Source organism: Trichosurus vulpecula, chromosome 1, assembly GCF_011100635.1.
Source record: "Trichosurus vulpecula isolate mTriVul1 chromosome 1, mTriVul1.pri, whole genome shotgun sequence".
Taxonomy (NCBI): domain Eukaryota; kingdom Metazoa; phylum Chordata; class Mammalia; order Diprotodontia; family Phalangeridae; genus Trichosurus; species Trichosurus vulpecula.
In genome coordinates, this window is record NC_050573.1 from 173,282,257 (window position 1) to 173,302,052 (window position 19,796).

At 36.2% G+C, this 19,796-nt stretch overlaps 1 protein-coding gene across 2 annotated transcripts in view; it reads left to right on the forward strand.

Annotated features, from left to right (window-relative positions):
* LOC118834812 (desmoplakin) overlaps nucleotides 1–19,796 on the forward strand; it is a 52,016-nt gene that overhangs the window by 11,549 nt on the left and 20,671 nt on the right. For both annotated transcript variants that reach the window (XM_036742253.1, XM_036742254.1), the window contains exons 3-12: nucleotides 5,104–5,209; nucleotides 8,170–8,318; nucleotides 9,683–9,857; nucleotides 13,489–13,617; nucleotides 14,529–14,579; nucleotides 16,117–16,278; nucleotides 17,299–17,403; nucleotides 17,790–17,885; nucleotides 18,550–18,675; nucleotides 19,245–19,397. In XM_036742253.1, coding sequence (XP_036598148.1) covers nucleotides 5,104–5,209; nucleotides 8,170–8,318; nucleotides 9,683–9,857; nucleotides 13,489–13,617; nucleotides 14,529–14,579; nucleotides 16,117–16,278; nucleotides 17,299–17,403; nucleotides 17,790–17,885; nucleotides 18,550–18,675; nucleotides 19,245–19,397 — 1,252 coding nt within the window. The remainder of the gene's footprint in view (nucleotides 1–5,103; nucleotides 5,210–8,169; nucleotides 8,319–9,682; nucleotides 9,858–13,488; nucleotides 13,618–14,528; nucleotides 14,580–16,116; nucleotides 16,279–17,298; nucleotides 17,404–17,789; nucleotides 17,886–18,549; nucleotides 18,676–19,244; nucleotides 19,398–19,796) is intronic.

Here is a 19,796-nt window from a genome sequence, read left to right on the forward strand (position 1 = left end):
TCTTCATTTTTGCAGTAGAACCATTTCTGAAAAGGTGAATTATAATTGGAATTTTTGTAAATATGATCATATCTTTTTTTGCGGATTTAGCATTACATTTTCAGCAAGTCCTCTCATGTACTTCAGCTTTAGGTCTTCTAACAGTTTAGGTTGCTTTCCCCTTCTCACTATCTCCACCTTCTACCCCTAATCCCTTAAATTCAGACAGTTAATAATGTGCCCAAACTAAGGAAAACACAAACACTTAAGTTTGCTGAAGTGGGGTTAGGGTTACTTATTATTTAAGCCAGATGTTCTTAACCTGTTTTGTATCATAGATCTTTGTCAGTCTCTTGAAACCTATGAGCCCCTTCTGAGAATAATGTTTTTAAATGCATAAAATAAAATACATAGGATATATATTTTTTGAAATACAGTTGTCTATATATGTTTATATAATATTATACACACATGTATGTATATATATATATATATATATATATATATATATATATATATATAAAGTTCACAGACTCCAGATTAAAAACTCCTGCTCTAGAAAACCTTTTTTCATCTCTGAATAATCAATAATGGCTGTTATACAAATTTATGTGTTCATGGAGGATAAGGCACGGGGCATGTTGTATTTGGAGTAGAGTAGGAAAGACATAGCTGTAGAGAGATACAAATAAGTCATTAATTTTTAAAAATATAGAAAGAGTTACAATAATTCTAAAAAGAGACTGAGAATGTTTTGTGCATGGTAGGTACACAATTTATATTTAGGAGAAGGAAATAAGCATTTATGTAGTGCCTGTTACGTGCCAGACACTGGGCTAAGCACTTTTTACCAACATTATCTCAGTAACCTGGTAGGTAGGTGCTATTATTATGTCCATTTTATAGTTGAGGAAACTGAGGCAAACAGGTTAACTGAGTTTCCCAGGGTTGCACAGCTAGTAAGTATCTGAGGCCAAATTTGAGCTCAGGTGTTCCCGTCTCCCAAGATCAGCACTCTATCCACTGCACATCAACTGCCTTTATTTGATGACTGATTTTTTCTACTCTTCTTATGAGTTTATTGTCCTAATAATATATTTTGTGGTAACCTGAGTTACTGGCCTCTTGCCCCTTTTCTTTCTAGCAAGAGGAAGTATTGTCTAAATTTATAATCTTCTTACTGATGCATGCCAGATAGCTCAGTGGATGAAGTCCTGGGCCTGGAGTCAGGAAGTCCTGAGTTCAAATTTGGTCTCAGACATTTACTAGCTGTGTGACCCTGGGCAAGTCACTTAGCCTCTGTTTGCCTTAATCCACTGGAGAAGAAAATGGCAAACCAATCCATTATCTTTGCCAAGGAAACCCCTGTGTGGTCCATGAGGTCATGAAGCGGCAGACATGACTGAACAACAACATACATCATTATATGTAGAGGTGTACTTTTCAGGACTCTTTCAGAGCACTTTAAATTAAAGATTGTCAGATAGAACGTTTCCTTCCTAGGCACAAGGAATTTCTGGGAATTTAGGCATAAAGGCCAATAGAACTGTTTTTGTTTTCCCGTTTTTATTAAAGCCTCATCAGTCTCCGCTAGTAAATTAGTTGCTTAGAGAATAGCATTAACTCTAAGCTGACTATGGTACTTTGGCAAAACTGATACAGTGCATTTAATGTTTATATCAACTTTTATGAAGAGGGCTAGTCCACAGCAACAAAGTAAAAAAAAAATAAAAGATTCAAATAAGAATCTGCTAATAGGTAAAACAAGACTTTCTTATGCCCCCAATCCTTAAATAATTACCTGAAAGATTACATCAGCCAGTAGCATAATAATTGCTTTGAGGATCTTTCTCTTTTCTCAATGTACCTAAATACCTGACTTCTCATGAGGGAGATAGATATTTCATAAATTTGAGACTTTTTCTCTTGGTAAAATAAATCAAAGAACATCAAGACGCAGAGGGATCTTAAAGATCATTTTGTACAATCTCTCCTTTTTTTTTTTTAATGAATGGGAAAACAGAGGCCTGTTTCTTTTTCTTTTCCATTTCCTTTTTCCCCTCATAGAAAGGGATGGAACTATGATAGAGGATAGGGAAAAGGTAACAAAAGAAAAAAGAGAAGAAGGTCATTGAGACATCTTAAAAAAAAATTAGTGCACAGAAGAAAGGCCAGAAAGAAGCACAGACAAGCGGGACAGCTTTGAAGGCCCCAAGTGGAAGATATTGCATACTTAAAAGGAAAAGCAAGTTGTACATAATAGAGACCTGTAGTTTCATGTGCAATTTTTTTTTTGTTCTACTATGTTAGTGCAGACTCCCATCGTATTTGGTGTTGTTTCGTTATAAAATTTAAAAAGAAAAAAGGTAACAGAGGCCCAGAGTGAATCTGGTTGGAAATGTTCTAGGGTTATTAGTAGTGGAGTCAACATGACTTCAGTCAGAAACAACAGTCTCCTCCCCTACTTCAGTGCTCTGTCCACTATCTTATCTGTGCAGCAAAAAGCTTTTAGCTGTTGCATTCTGGTGCTTTACCAGTATTTGCACCTAAATGAGGTGAACCACTCATAATTCTCTCAGAAGATTTTCTCAGTAGTAAAGTATTTTCAATCTACTGAGAGACCTTGACTGTTCCAGTTTGTGAAAACACCCTTTTGTTTCCCAGCATGATACAGTGGACTAGACTGTGATAGCTCCTTTCATTCATCAGTCAGATTTTTCTTCAGTTCCCTTTGTCCCTAAAGTTGTCATGCTTATTATCGTAGCCTGATCTGTTCCTATAGTAGGATTTATGATGCTGTGGATTCAACATGATGATTCACCACAGGGAAAAAGGGCTGTTTCTTTTTTTTTTTTCCTTTGTATCCTTAGTGACTAGTCAGAGTCTGACACAGAGCAGATACCTAATAAATGCTTGTTGATCAATCAAAGCTATCTTACTTGGATGAGTCATTTAGCCTCTCTACAACCTTATCTGTAAAATGAGGAATTATACCTCAGAGGTCCCTTTCAGCCATGATTGATTATATGGTTAGAAATAGCACCTCTGGTATAATTCATTAAAAAAATAACAAGGCAAGGAATTTAGAAATAAGGAGATTTCTAAAGGTACTCCTAAAAGACACCATTATTCCCTCCCTACAGTTAGTAATTGATCATCAAGCAACTATTAAACCTCTACTTTGTGCCAGGCACTGTATTAGGCTTTAGAGATTTAAGTATAAAAAGTGAGACAATTCTTGAATTCAAGGGACTCCCATTCTCCTGGGGAAAAAAGGCAAATATTCTTTGACTTATGAAATTACACAAATCCTTTTGGATTCCTACCACTCTAAGACAACAATTTCCTTTATCTCTGGAAGAACTAAAAAGATTTTTACATGAAAGGTCTATTTTATTATAAACAACAGAAAGCATTATGATTCAGAAGTCAGTTGGAATTTTGTACAAGTTGAGACAGCAAGTGCAGACTTATTAGCTCTGAGGAGTGATAAAAATTTTCCAGGTAGTTTATATAAGTAAGAATACAAGAGAATTACTGCATTGATACAAAAGGATGATATAAAATCCAGTAGGAAAATAGAGTGGATGTAATTGTCATTTGAATGTCATGAAACCACATGGTTAATGTCCAGTTTTTTTCATGGTTCTTCGGGAATGCTAAGGACAACTACTGTGATTGTGAAAAGTTTTTTCAGAAACTACCAGAAATTGTGCTTAGAAGCAGTACATCTTTAGGACTAGTGACACTGGACTATAATGGTATGGTGTTGCATTTCACATTATTTTTTTTTCAATAGCTTATGTTAGCTTAAGAAAATTGGGCTAAGCTAAACAATCTTTTCATTATCTACAGAGAAGTAAGATCTGTAGAAGAATGCTGAACTTGGGATTAGGAAAACCTGAGTTCATGTTTGACTTCAGTGTGACTATAGGCAAGCTACCTATGCCTTTTAGGCTTCAGATACAATAGGGATAGTAATACCTATCTGAGGAGGTTGTTGTGAGGTTCATGTGAAATAATGTATGTAAATGTAAACTATATTGCAAAATTTAAAGTGGTACTGAAATCTTAGCTATTAGTATCCCTGTCCATTCTCCTACATGGCACTTCACTGATGAAGGTTTCCTTTTGGCTTTTATTGGTGGAAGGCTGATCATGAGCTCAGTCTGAGCTTTCCTGGTTCTCCAGTTGTTTCTAGCTAGAAGAACCAACTATTGCTAGTCTGTTGGAGAGGCATACTCCCAGGGAGAGGACAAAAACCTGGTGATGAAAAAAAATCAGTCCTGTTTGTTTATATTCTCTATGTGATTTTTGTGGAAGGACAGGGATTGGGAGTGTAGGAGAGGCAGAATATAAAAGAGAGTGAAGAGAAATAGCCACCACTGTTCACATAGTGTTAATTTATGCTCCACTAATAATACAGGATACTACATTCATCTTGAGCCATTTTGGGATATGTCTTGCATTCCTCTTACATTAAACTGTAGCAGATGCAGCGTTTTCATGATTTCTTTTAACAATTTTAAAAGTAAATCTATATGTTAGCCATACTTTTAGTTATGCAATGGGACAAAGAGGCGTCTTGTGTATAGTGGTACATTTTACTAAAAGATATAGTTGGTAGCATCATTGCCAGGTTATAGTATGTTTGATCCCAAAAAGTGCCAAATTAGAAATATATGTATATTTGGTTGGGTGTTCCCTAAAAAGGAAGATATTTACGCTATGGCGAATATGGAAGAATATTTTATAACTTTTTCTACATTAAGGACAAATTAAATTGGCCAGTGCTTTTCCCTATACCCTTCCCAATTTTTTTAACCATTGTTTTTACCTCTGTCGTTGAATGAAAATACATTTTCATTCATCAGCCAGATTTTTCTTCATTTCCCTTTGTCCCTAAAGTTGTCATACTTTTTATCGTAGCCTAATCTGTTTCTATAGCAGAATTTATGATGTGGTGGATTCAGCATGATGATTCACCACAGGGAAAAGTGATAATCTAATCTCAAGAAGAGCTGTATTATGTGGGAATATGTATTACATAATTTGTAATAATTTTGTTGCAATTTTTCTTTAATGCTATCATTCCTTTCTCCCTTTTTTAAATTGTTTCATCAGTCAAACTGGCGGCACAATGTCCAGGCACCAGAACCAGAATACAATCCAGGAGCTTCTGCAGAACTGTGCTGACTGCTTGATGCGAGCTGAGCTCATTGTTCAACCTGTGAGTTCTCTTTACTTATCTTTACCAAGGCCAGCAGAGAAACTTCTGCTACTCTGGACCATTGGATATTACCTAAGTCTCTCAGAGCCTCCTATTTCAGCAGACTTCTTGCAGATGACCTCACAAAGGGAATTGCCCTTTCATGGAACAGCGTGGAGTGGAATTTGCATCTTCTTACTTAAGTTTTCATGTTATATCATTAAACTAAATATGCACTAGTTCTGATATATTGCCAAACAAATATTAGGCCAGTCTCATTTCACAGAATTTTACAGCTGGAAAGGACTTTAAATAAAATACTCATTTAGTTTAGAAACCATTTGGATATTCTGGTTTATTGGTTTCATTTATTTGTTTGAAAAATCCTTCACTGTTACATTATTTCCCGTTAATATATTGACCTCAGTGGAAATAAGTCGCAGGAAATCAAAGAGGAAAGAGAGGACATTCATTCCACATACAATCCTAATACAAGAAGGAAGCAACTATAGGCTAGTAAACAGAGCCATTCTCTAGGTGGCGCAGTGAGTAGAGCATGGGCCCTGGAGTCAGGAAGACCAGAGTTCAAATTTGGCCTCAGACATTTGACACACTCACTAGCTGTGTGACCTTGGACAAGTCACTTAACCCCAATTGCCTGCCTTCCCCCTCTCCAAAAAAAAAAAGCCATTCTTGTGGGTGAGGGGTTGAGCAAAACAATCTGAAATTGTCTATTTTTTATATCAATAAAAATTGTTCACACAAAATTATATGTTTAATTAACAAATCCCCAAATATCCTGACCTTTTAGGACATTGTAGTAATACCCTAATTTTTTTTCATGTTTAACCTGTTATCCAGGATCAGGCAATGTCTCTGGATTCAGGAATTTCAGTTGAGAATACTTTTTCTGGCTCATATTAACTCCTAAAAAATACATTTTTAGATGTCAGTCTGCTTCATTAAGTAATTAAGTCACAAAACATTTATTTTTACTATTTCAGCTTTAGTTTTGTTCATAAAAATATTTGGGTTCAGTTTGAAGTGTAGCAAATCAAATCCATTACGGGTTTTGATTTGTCCTTTGGTTACTGCCTCTGCTTTGATGGTTTGAAATATAACACTATGATATCAAAATTCACCTCCTGAATGCTATCCTTTAGAAGGAGGAAATGTCCTTGGGATGGTTTAGTAATGAACACACTACATAGCTTTAAAAATTCTTTTTGACTGTTACTGTTTTATTACTGTGTATGGTACTAAAAATGTACCTGCTGTCATGTCTTTCATGCTTTTCTCCCCTAGTCTTACTGGAGGAATTATGAATAGCTATAGTTACTAATATATTTAAAGTTTAAGTTTGGAGAAAAGATATAAAAGTAAGGCTTGGTTCAAAAAGAGAAGAATTAAGAGTCTGAATTATATTCTTTCCATGTATCCAGCTATGTATACATATAAGCCCATCTTCCTTTAAAAGTAAAAAGGAAGAGTGTGCAATCAAACTGAGATCTCCTTCAGTGCCACTAGCGATATTTACTTAGTCTTGAGTGGAAGTCAATCACATGTCCTTTGTGGCTGTTCTCTTTTCCATTTAGGGACTTCAAGAATTTCATTTGTCTTCTTCCACCCCAAATCTATCATTGGCATGTGTCCAAAACACATGAATTAAAACAAGGAAGAGAATAATTCCAAAATAAGATCATTCATGCCACTGAAATGGCATAACTGTCTGCCCTTTCGACTAAAGACCAAGACAGCTTTCTTGTTTAAGAAGTAAAAAATGGCTTGTATAGGTGACACCATAGCATACTTTCTTTTTCTTAGGAAAGCTTGTGGATATGATAAAATACAGCAGGACTTCTTGATGGAGAAGGGGAAAAAGTCATTCAGTAGAAGGACTGTTTAGAGATATCAAAATAGAAATGTACTAAACTGTTTACCCCCATTTGATTTATGTATTTATTTTGTATTACATAAATAGTGAAGCAAAGCCACTGGGGTTGATGTCAATAAATGTGACTTATTGGCATTTGAAAAATGAAAAGTGAAGTGGGATGATTTTGTCTGCTAAAGAGTCTGTCAGTAATGCCTGTTATTGATACAAAAGAAAGAACTTAGGATTTAGGGTCAGTGGCTCTGGATTCAAGTGCTGATGTGACCACTACTGCCTATGTGACCTTGAACAAATAATTCACCTTGTTAAGCTTAATTTTTCTTTCCCTTTGAAAACTATAATTGGACTAGTTGAGTTCTAGGATCACTAAATAAAAATCAATGAATACATTTTGTGTTGAAATCAACATCCATAGTCACCAGGAAGCCTTCGTGTTGTCCTCCTCACTCCATTGTATTTCTCATTCGGTGGTGTTTGTTGTTTTTCGTTTAGTCATGTGCAGTCATGTCTGACTCTTTGACCCCTTTTGGGTTTTTTTTGGCAAAGATACTGTACTGGTTTGCCATTTTCTTCTTCAGCTTATTTTACAGAGAGGGAAACTGAGGCAAACAGGGTTCAGTGACTTATCCAGGGTCACACAGCTAGTAAGTGTCAGAGGCCAGATTTAATAAAGTAGGGAAGATAGCCTTCCTTACTTCAGGCCTGGCACTCTATCCACTTTGCCACCTAGCTGCCCCATCTCACCTCCAGTGGGAGGTGCTAATGAATGACAGATGAGTCTATACAGGAGATACTCAGGTTATAAGTAGCTTTTGAAAAACTAGTAAAACTTCAGGTAACTATCTAAAGGTTGTTAGTTCATAAATTTTCATGGTATAAAATTGGGATTGTTTCTCTTCCTCTTCCCACCTATCAAATTACTAAGATTATTTTCTTTTAAGAATTTGGTGCAGTTAGCTGGGGAAAATGTATGGCATTTGTCAATACCTGTAAAGAACAAATTAAGCAGTGCTACCTGCTTAAATGAGCTTCCTTTGAGTTTCCTTTTGTGAAGTTTTATATCAATTATGTGTATTCTTTCTCTCAGGAGCTGAAATATGGAGATGGTATACAGCTGGGTCGGAGTAGAGAACTGGATGAATGTTTTGCGCAGGCCAATGACCAAATGGAAATCACTGACAGCCTAATCAGAGAGATGCGGCAAATGGGCCAACCTTGTGATGCCTATCAGAAAAGGTATTGCAAATGTTGGGCGTTCAGAAGATGGCCTAGATTCCTTCATTAAAAAAGCCCCTGAAATTCTAGCAAGTTCAGTTATATTGTTAATCTTCCCATGGCACATGTTTGCAGTTAAAAGGGATGCTTCCTTTATGGAAGCTAAATCTTCCAATACACAGCTATTCTGGCTGAGAGAAATATTTGTGTTATGTTTATCTGCTTTGGATGTCTTTAAAATATATCATCTGAAATGCCTCTAAGACAGACATAGAATGGATCTATTTTTGGGTGTAGTTGTAAAGCAACTCTAAAATAAACTAAAATGACTTCTTCAAAAGGGGTAAACGTTTGATTTTGATTCAGGTGCCAATGGTAAAGTCTGGTTTTTAGATTTGAAAAGTAACAATGGCTCATATTTTTTTGTTTAATTTTTAAATAAGAGAGCATATAAACATTTATTCAGAAGATAGTGGATGCTGTTGACTCTGTACTGCAGTTCTAATTTACATTAAAAAAATGTTTACTGGTATATTTGTTTTTACATCACCTTCATTTCCAAACATATCTCTCTCCCTTCTGCTATCTAGACAGCCATCCCTGGTAGCAAAAAACTTTTTAAAAGGAGAAAAGGAAAAAAAATCAGGTCTGAAAAACTCATCATTACACCACCAGAGCCTGACAGCATCTGCAGTGTTTCATATTCGTAGTCTCTCTACTCTCCAATGAAAGTATGGAAGTGATTTTTTTTTCATCTCTTCCTTGTGGTCAAGCTTGATCATTGGTTAAATGGCATTCAGTTTCATTTTCCCTTCCTCCATTTACATTGTTGCCATTGTGTATATAATTTTCCTGATTCTGCTTCTTTACATTAGTTCATGTAAGTCTTCCTGTGGTTCTCTGTATTCATCATTTATCACTTCTTATAGCACAGTTACGTGCCATTACATTCACTTAACGCAACTTGTTATAGCAATTCCACCATTTATAGGCATACACTTCATTTCTCATTCTTTGCTTTTGACTTCTTGAGAATGAAATTTACAAAATGACATTCTTCTATTTGAAAAAGGTCATTCCAGTGACTTATAGACTGACTTTGTATTTCATGAGAACAAATGACCAAAGAATGAATCAAGATTAAAGAGAGAAGGGTTCTACCAGCTTGGCCGATGACAGTTATGTTTTCTGCGATGTTACTTCATGCTTTAATCTTTAAATCTTGAGGATTAGTTTTGCTTTATTTTGAGCAAGGTTTAGGTCAGATATTTATGATGTGAGTAGGCAAATTCAAGAATTGCTAGCTTGTGCTTTCAGAATTTTCAGAGGAAGGAGACTCTAGGATACCTTCCTGACCTTCCATAATTGTTTTCTTTTCCTTTCAGATTACTCCAGCTTCAGGAGCAAATGCGTGCCCTTTATAAAGCTATCAGTGCTCCTCGAGTAAGAAAGGCCAGCTCCAGGGGTGGTGGAGGATACACTTGTCAGAGTGGCTCTGGGTGGGACGAATTTACCAAGCGTCTCACCAGTGATTGTTTGGGATGGATGAGACAACAAAGGGTAAGCATTTTTCTGGGGAAACTTATTAATCTAGTCCTTCTAAACCACAAAGCAGGGACCTTAAATAGTATTCTTTTGGTAAGTGAGATTGAATAGGGTCTGAGACCACACTGTGCACGCGTATATTATAATGAATGCTGAGACCATACAGCAAAGTCAAGATTGCATATTGAAGCAGGTATTTTTGGTGTTTATAGCTTGTAGTATTCTTCCCTTTACATGCCATTTATGAATGAGTTTAATTCACTTCCATTAAGAAGAATATATTAATCCAGATCTGTCGTTTTTTACATAGATCCTTGATGGCAGACTCAATCATAGGAGGTTTTTGTGTATACAAAGTCTCAGTGTTGTACAGTCCTGTAGAAATGAACTTGTTTGGCTATTGATGTAGGAGGAGAGTAAACTTAAAAATCTGCTCTGGCCTTATTTCAAAGACTTGCTTTCCATTTATTTTTATTTACCATTAGCTCGGTTCCATCTCCAGTAGTTAATGATAACTTTTGCTATGTAAGGTTAAACCCTCTATTAAGTCTAGATTTATAACTCAAGAATAAAGGTAGGGAATTGTTTAAAAAACTTAGCTACTTAAGTAGACCTAACATTAGCCTACATTATTGCTATTATGTATATGATATATATGGGCATGGAGAATTGGTATGTATCTGTCCATTAACACAATATGAGAACACTGATTTCTCTGAATTGCTTAAGGAATCACTGTCATTATTTTATTATCATACTTAATGCATACTTAGCTACCACAATTTGTAGGATAGAAAAAAAAAAGTCATAGGAGTATGCCCATTGATATTTTAAGGCATTTGGGGTTTTTTTAAGAGTTTGCCTTACTTCATTTCTGTGATAAGTTTGGGTTTGCTTTTTAAGCAACTGCAGAGGATTGTTTAGAATATTAACAAATTGGATGAGCTCAGCCTGCATTAAAACCAGATTTTCCAGTTTGGGCTTGTTTGTTGATTACCTCATATTTATGATATGACATTTTCTTTTCATGGGGCCATTAGGTTACTAGAGTAGGAGTAAAGTAAAATAATGAAAATTAAAACACACTCTGACCCATTCCCTAGACCTGCAATGTCTATAAAATATGAGTTTTTAGCTCTCGTTAGTATTTTGTTATTTTAAATATCCATTCACAATTATCATCAACCAGTTGCTATAATGGAGGTGTTGGGGATTTTTTTCTTGGAAATCTACTATTGATGAACTGTAATTCTCAGAAATAAGCATATAACTCAGAAAGATGGTGGGGCGGGGGGAGATTGAGCATTTACAAATGTAATTGGTCTGTATCTAGAAGAGAGTTTTGTTATTAATCAGTGTCATGACAGATTTACAAGAGGTAATATGGTGTAGTGGATAGAAAGCTGGTGTCTGAATCATGAAGATCTAAGTTGAAACCCTGCCTCTGACATAATAACTGTGTGACCCTAGGCAAGTCAGTCAACCTCTCAATGCTTTATACAACTCTCTATGACAATACATTTCAGAGAAGGTGTTGACCTGCGTGGGTAGAGGACATTAACTCACCTAAAGTGACATAGACCAATGAAGTCACAGGTCCAATCTCAGTTCCTGTCCCATAACAAATTTAACAGATGTTAACCTGCAACTAGGGCAGCTAGGTGATTCAGTGGATAGAATTCTGGGCCTGAAGTGAGAAAGACTCATTTTCATGAGTTCAAATCTGGCCTCAGACACTTATGAGCTGTGTGACCCTGGACAAGTCACCTAACCCTATTTACCTCAGTTTTCTCATCTATAAAATGATCTGGAAAAGGAAATAGCAAACCACTCTAGTATCTTTGCCAAGAAAACACCATATGGGGTTACGAAGAGTTGGGCATGATTGAACAACCAAAACCTGCAACTATTTTAAAATGTTCTGATGTGATTACTCTCTGGTTGATGAGGTTTTCATCCAGCCAAACCTTTCCCCTCTGAATATGTAGCTTTTCTTAGCATCTACAACATGCATGGCACAGTGTTCCATACTGTGGAGATTACAAAGAAGTAAAAGAGGGGAATGTTCACGTGAAAAATTAAATAACTTGGGGTATGGTCTGTTATCGATGAGTGTTATGGGCAGCAAGTACTATAGGAATTCAGAGGAGGGAGAGATACATAGTGATAAATAGATGGGGAGGGGAGAATTGAGCACTTGCCAATGTAATTGGTCTTCATTTAGAAGAGAGTTTTGTTACTATTTAGTATCATAAATCCATAAATAGATATAGAGTGATAAAGGAGGCCTTCATGGAGATGGATTGTTTTGACCTTGGGCTTGAAGTCTAAGTAGTGCATTGAGTCACCTACAGACTATAGGAGCAATTTTAGTGCTTTGATTGCAGTTTCAGGCCACAGCCCCTGTAAAGTAGGTTAGTTATATTTTTCTTAACCCATAATGGGCAGGATCATGAATATAACTGAGAGAGTGAACTTGAAAATTACAGAAATTTGATTTTCTATAATCATACTTGGCCCAGCTCTTTAGCTTTTAGTCAGCAGTAGACCCTATGCAAGCTGTCTGATTTAACCTTATAGAAATACCCTTGTAGCAAAGGTCCACCATTTTACAATGCAGAGAAACTTGCATTAGCAAATGAACCCTGTTTCTTCTTTTAAAGCCGCTAATGTCACAAGGGTTATCAGTAGAAACCTAATGAGCCTATCAGTCTCTGAATAACTACTCACCGTTCCCACCTCCAAGGGAAAGTTATCTTATTATTTACTTTGTAGTTTGCCCCAGCATTCTCTCTTCTGCTGTACTTCCTTGCCTATCCCTTCCCAAGCACACAGCCCTGTATTCTGCATTTCAGTCCCTAGAGACTGTCTGTGCCCAGTTTTAAAGATCTCTTTCTCTAATAGCACAGTCCCTGGGAGATCATACTTGGCTTCTTCACCTTTCTAAGGGTTTTGTTTTGTCTTTCCTTATTTGGTATTCCACTGATGGAAGACTCAGATTTCATGTAGCTTGGTTAAATTCCACAGGGCTGGCAATTATTGAGAAGATCAAGCTTGGAATGGTGCCACTGCATGACCATTTCAGTATATTGCACAACTAGGCTCTTTTGAAGGTTTGCTCTAGCTAATTGAGAAAGGGTCAAAGTTCTTTGTAATGTTTAGATGTAGGACTCTGAAATGGCTCCACTTTTTGAAAGCTTGCCAGGTCTATTTGAGCACAGGTGTGGCTTAGCACAGTAGATATGGCAGTTGTTTTTGCTAAATCCTGAAAACAGCCCTCAGCTGATGAGGTTTGCATAGGAAATAAGTAATGGTGACTTGACAATTTGCAAATAATGTATGCAGGCACACACACATATTTATGCATATATTTTCTATATGTTTACATATTCTATGTGCACATACATGTTTGTGCATGTATATAATATATTTAATTATGCATGTTATTTTACATCATTGTTACATAATATATATTATATACACGGGCAGCTAGGTGGGACAGTGGATAGAGCGTTGGGGCTGGAATCTTCCTGAGTCTGGCTTCAGACACCTAATAGCTGTGTGACCCTGGGCAAGTCACTTGACCCTGTGCCTTTGATTTGAGGAGCTCAAAATGAAGGGACATGTTATTTTTTTTCTTTTATAGGCGGAGATGGATTTAGTCCAATGGGGTGTCGATTTAGCATCTGTAGAGCAACATATCAATAACCACAGAGTCATCCACAATGCCATTGGAGACTATCGGTGGCAGCTGGATAAAATTAAGGCCGACATGGTACTACCTTTTACATGCCGTCTTTTAAAATATGTTTATTGGGAGGGTGGGTAATTTCTCTTATCTCTAAGAAGTCTTGTAAATAATATTAGCTTATGATTATTGCCATTCTGATCTGGTGGTATGTTTGTAAAATTTCATTTCACATATGAGGAAGTGGAATTATTTATTATCACATGGCACAAATAGCACTTAAACTGGAATTTTCAAAAATGTCACAAACACAGTCAGTTTGCCTCTGTTGTGTTTGGGCAAATAATTCAGTGTTTTATGAGTAGGGAAGTACCTTTGGAAATGAAGTGCATACAGTGAACATGATGCATTATTACTTCTGCATCTTTGGCAAATTATTTACTTAGTGGTAACTATTATAGTATTTATACTGAACAATCTCTTTTCCCAACTCCTTTCCATTATTCACTGAAAATTAGGAGAGAATAATTGGATAAAAGAGAATTAAAGCAAATATATTTATCTGCTTTCGTTTGACCATTTAAATCATACTTTTCCTTAGGTAAGAGATACTAAAGGTTCAGCTTTATTATTATTATTATTACTTTTAATTCTAACCTTCCTGCCTATTATTTTACTCTAGATATATGTCCATCTTCTTCCCTTACTTTTCCAAGATAGGAGGTGATGAGAAAATCCTATTCGTGTTTTCCACCTTGGAAAAAATTAATCTCTCAGTGCCTTATTGCATCTAGGCTCTTGAGAATGATTTCAGGCAGATTATCTGGGTACAACTAATTTAACTGTGGTTGAAAGATTCTTTCACATATAGAACCAACACTATATTGGATGGAGAGGGTCTGAAGCCATACCTGAGAAAGAGGAGATCAGAAACAATGCCAAGACTAGGTTGAATGCACAGTGAGCATTGAATAATAACTCCTTTTATTTTCTTCAAGCGTGAGAAATCTGCAATATATCAACTGGAGGAAGAATATGAAAATCTTGTGGTAAGTACATATATTTCTCAAGTACATATAAATCATGTTTATGTTCAGGTATAGCTATTGCGAACATCATAGATGTTTTAAAATTCTATTAGATTATCATTTTGTATTTATTGAAGAATCCACTTAAGAAATTAAATTTGAGAAAATTGCTCACACACAGTTCTCTTTGTAACTAGGTACTTGATAAAAGGATTGTGATGATAGGGATCATTAAAACAGTTGCTAAACACTGGTAGGTGAAATAAAGTTAATGAAGTTTTTCAACCTTTGCATTGAATCCTAGTCCTTTTGTATAGAAAGGGAAAAAATAGCTAAAGAGTTTGTATTTTCCATATAGTTTATTTTACCATCATCACGTGATAATGACATGTTCCATAACAGTGAAGGGAGTGTTTACATTTGATTCTCATAGTCTTTCTTTTAAGACAATAACCTGTTATTCAGCATGGTGTAATGGATAGCATACTTGCCTTGGAGTCATAATAACCTGGGTGCAGGTCTAGTCTTCAACGTTTACTTGCATAGACAAGTCATTTAACGTCTCTATGCCTGTTTCCACATCAATAAAACAGATCCGAATTAAAATCTAACCTCGGATACTTATTAGCTGTGTGATCATGGACAAGTCACTTAAAGCACCTACCTCCCAGGTTTGTTGTGAGAATCATCACGATAATATTCATAAAATGTCCTTGACACATAGTAGCCACTATATAAATGCTGGCTATTATTACAAAAATTTAGAGCTAATGGGGATCAATTGAGATGATGCAGACAAAGTATTTTGTAAACCTTGAAGAACACCATAAAGTCAGCTACTTATTATTGGTGCTTTCATGATTATTTCCTCATTGGCGACAGTCTTCACCATTTTTTCATACTTAGCAAACATTGTGGTTTTTGTGGCATTGGCATATCCTCTTTAGCAATGAAAAAAGATGGTAGAGATGACCATAGGCTATTTTATGGCCAGAGCAGGCCATGTTCCAAAGCCTACTCATCTTTTTTGTTGTTTAAAACACAGTATTTCACTGGGTAGCTGAATTTCACCAGTAGCTGAATCCAGATGAGTTAAGAAAGATACTAGTGAACAGAAGTGTTATGTAGCTTTTACAGTATCATTACTTATTGAGTTGAGTATTAGTAAGACACTGGGAAGCATTACAGTGATAAAGAGCTCGTCTTGTAGCCAGGAATGCCTGGATTCAAATCATGCCATGGACACAAATGGCTGTGTGACCCTGGGTAGGTCTTTGTGCTCAAGACAACTCTCTTAAGACTGTAAGTTGTAGAAAAGATGCCAATCTGAATTGGTAGAGGGAGTTTCTTCTGAGTTCTCTATGCCAATGAAATCACTGGTTCAGTCCCTATCCCTGGTATGACGTTGCCTAGTACACTTTAGCTTAATTTTTTACATTGGTGAGTGAGGCCAAAGTTATTTTTAAGTGAGTTTTTGACCCCAAAGAGGGGCATCAACTAAAAGTCTTATATAATTCTGTAATTGATCACTGAATTGACATGTTTTGAAATCTTGCAGAAAGCATCCTTTGAAAGGATGGATCACCTTCGCCAGCTTCAAAGCATCATCCAGGCCACTTCCCGTGAGATCATGTGGATCAATGACTGTGAGGAAGAGGAACTACTTTATGATTGGAGTGATAAAAACACAAATATTGCCCAGAAACAGGAGGCTTTCTCGGTAAGTACACTGCCCCTCTCTGTACCTCCCCTCCTCAACCCTGCCTACATTTTGTCAGCATTTCATCCTAGAAACTGCTGAATAGAAGGGTGTGCTAACTGATCATAATAGACACTAGATGCCTTTCCTCTCTGGTTAAGCCATCCCATATTCCAGTCTAATGATTACCAAAAAGCTATTCACTTGACATGACCTTTTGGTGACTTGTGTAGAAAAGGTAGTGGTCAGCATCATAGTAGTCAGTTTAAGGTCAATTTAAAAGCCAGCTATATAGTTCAGGGGATAGAGCCCTGGGCTTAGAGTCAAGAAGATGTGAGTTCAGATCTGGCCTCAGATACTTAATAGCTGTGTGACCTTGAGTAACTCATTTAACCTGTTTGCCATAGTTTCTTCATCTGTAAAATGGGGATGATAGTAACACTTCCCAAGGTTGTTGTGAGGATCAAATGAAATATTTATAAGAAGAAATTAGCACATCGCCCGGCATGTAATAAGTGCTATATAAATGATATTTTTTAAAAGAAAGATCCATTCACTCTTATGACATCTAGAACTTTTTTTACATTTAATTTCCCCTCCTCAATTACATGTAAGCAAAAACTTTTAAAATTTATTTAAAAAGAATTATGAGTTCCAAATTCTCTCTTTCTCCTTTCCCCTTCTTGAGAAGGCAAGCAATTTCATATAGATTATACATGTGCAGGCACACACATATTAGCCATGTTGTAAAAAAAAATGAGGACCAAAAAAATCAAGAATAATAAAGTTTAAAAAGTATGCTTCAGTCTGCATTCAGACTCAATCAGTTCTTTCTCTGGAGGTGGATTAAATGCTATTATTATTACTATTAAAATTTAGAAAGAGCCGATTTAGAGTTCATTGATAATTCAGGAACTGTTAAGTTGCTAAGAAAATGCAGTTTGTCTCTACTATTATTTAAAAAAAAACAGTGGGAGAAATGGAATGTTGATGGATGACTTGTTTTAAAGGGTTTGTTTGTTCTTGGTCTTGTCTTCATAGATACGCATGAGTCAGTTGGAACTTAAGGAAAAAGAACTCAACAAGCTTAAGCAAGAAAGTGACCAGCTTGTTCTCAACCAGCATCCTGCTTCAGACAAAATCGAGGTAAACTTCTTATGTGACATTTATATTGTAGTGTCTGGGACTAATTGATAAGCTCCACAAAGGGAAAAGGTGAATATGTGGAGCTCTCTTGTACTATCATAAACGCTCCATTCAAAACAGTCTAATTTCTAGTTTTATGCCAGTAAATTATGCCTCTTTATCAAGCCTGGTTTTAAGAATGAAGTTTAACTTGGAGCCAATTGGACTGTTGGACAGTTCTTTTTTGTTTTAGGAGAAACTCATTTAACTTGGCACTGAAACCAAGAACAACTTTCTAAGTTTCTGATCAAACTGAAAAGTGCTGGTTTGTTCCTTTGGCCACCCTTAGGGAAAATTGGCTTTAGCCTGCTTAATGGCATTTTAAACAACTCCTGTTTTCTCTGCAGGCATACATGGATACCTTGCAGACTCAGTGGAGTTGGATTCTTCAGATCACCAAATGCATTGATGTTCATCTCAAGGAAAATGCTGCCTACTTTCAGGTAAGGTTTTACTTCTGCAGAAACAGTTAACAGTTCACTTATTTTAGGGATTCATATCTTAAATCTGTTTTTAAAGAGCAAAAGCAAAAAAGCCCGCAATGCATAAACACATGAATTGTTCTTGATTTCAAAGAGTACTTATTTCCAGGTCACCTAATGACTCTTAGGCAAGGAAGGCATTCTGAGGCATTAGGAGCAGACAATCTAGACATGAAAAAATTTCCCCCTTTGCTAATATTTTTATTTAGCTATCTCTTAATTGCTCTGGGGCAGTTAGGTGGCACAATGGATAGAGTGACAGACCTGGAATCAGGAAGACTCATCTTTCTGAGTTCAAATCTGGCCTCAGACACTAGCAGTGTGACCATGAGCAAGTCACTTGACCCTGTTTGACTCAGTTTCCTCATCTATAAAATGAGCTGGAGAAGGAAATGGCAAACCACTCCAACCTCTTTTCCAAGAAAACCCCAAATGGGATCACGAAGAGATGGATGCTACCAGAAAGGACTGAACAACAAAAAAATCAATTACTTTTCTCATGCTATGAAGTGTAGACATTAGCTTATACAGCTACTCATACCCTATTTATTGGAAAGCAATTATTGCATTTTCATTGACATGCTCTTTAAAAAGTATTTAACTAGATCATCATTCTCCCTGGTAGTTTTTTGAAGAGGCTCAGTCCACTGAAGCCTACCTGAAGGGCCTACAAGATTCCATCAGGAAGAAGTACACCTGTGATAAGAATATGTCGCTGCAACGCTTGCTGGAACAGATCAAAGAACTTGAGGTATCATCAATATAAAATCTTTGGCAATGGGAAAAAAGCAATGTAGTAGGTCTTCTGTTCACTTAGCATACTGCTTATGATTATTGGTCTATTGGTAATATGTAGAAGAGCCCAAGACAAATAAAATAAGATCCTTAGGTACACATGGGTTCTTGATCTTTCATAGATCAAATTATGTGAATTTCTCTGCATGTTCAATTTTTATCAAGTCATGTGGTTCAGAGTGCTTGGACCCTTTGCAAGTTTCATGCCAAAATGAAAACAAAGAGAACAGTGATTTCTTAGCTTCAAAAATCCTTTGGAAAAGAATACTAAGAAGTTTAAGCAATCCTTCCACACTGTGGTGTTCTTTTTTGCTCCTTTAATTCACAGGTAAGTAGCTTATATAATGGTTTATCTTGAAATGCTCTCATTCTCCCCCCCCCACCCCAAATGAATTTTGTGGCCTTATAGTGAATATAAGTATTTTATCAGTTTATGATAACTTTGCTTTAAACTGTCTGGAAGATTTTGCCAGAAAATTCTTAGGCTATCACTTTTTAAAATATGATTTAAAAATACAATTGCAGAAAGAGCGAGAGAAGATCCTTGAATATAAGCGCCAGGTACAAAACTTGGTAAACAAGTCCAAGAAGATTGTCCAGCTGAAACCTCGGAACCCAGAATATAGGAGCAATAAACCCATTATCCTCAAGGCCCTGTGTGACTACAAACAAGACCAGGTATGTACTGACTGGCTGTTGTTGAGAAGAATTCAAAAGTTCCCTTGCCTACAGGCTATTCACAAGTAATTGAAGTTTCAAATAGCTTGACAATGATGGCTTTGCTTTTATATCTGGAAGAATCATTTAGCAAATAAGCTCAGTAGTTTTGCTTTTCATGCTGATGTGCATAATTATTGAACTTCTTTAGGGAACATTAGCCTTGAATGTGTGTGTAGATATATGTGTTCTTCTATATTACCTTAAATGAGAAGTAATGGAGAGGTAGACTATTAAGTTGAATAAAAAGAGCAGTTAGCACAAATTTTATGCAGCAATTAAATATATTTCTTTTTCTAGAGGCTACTCAGCAAACATAAAGATACCAAGTATTGAGCAATTCTATGTTTTAATCAATTA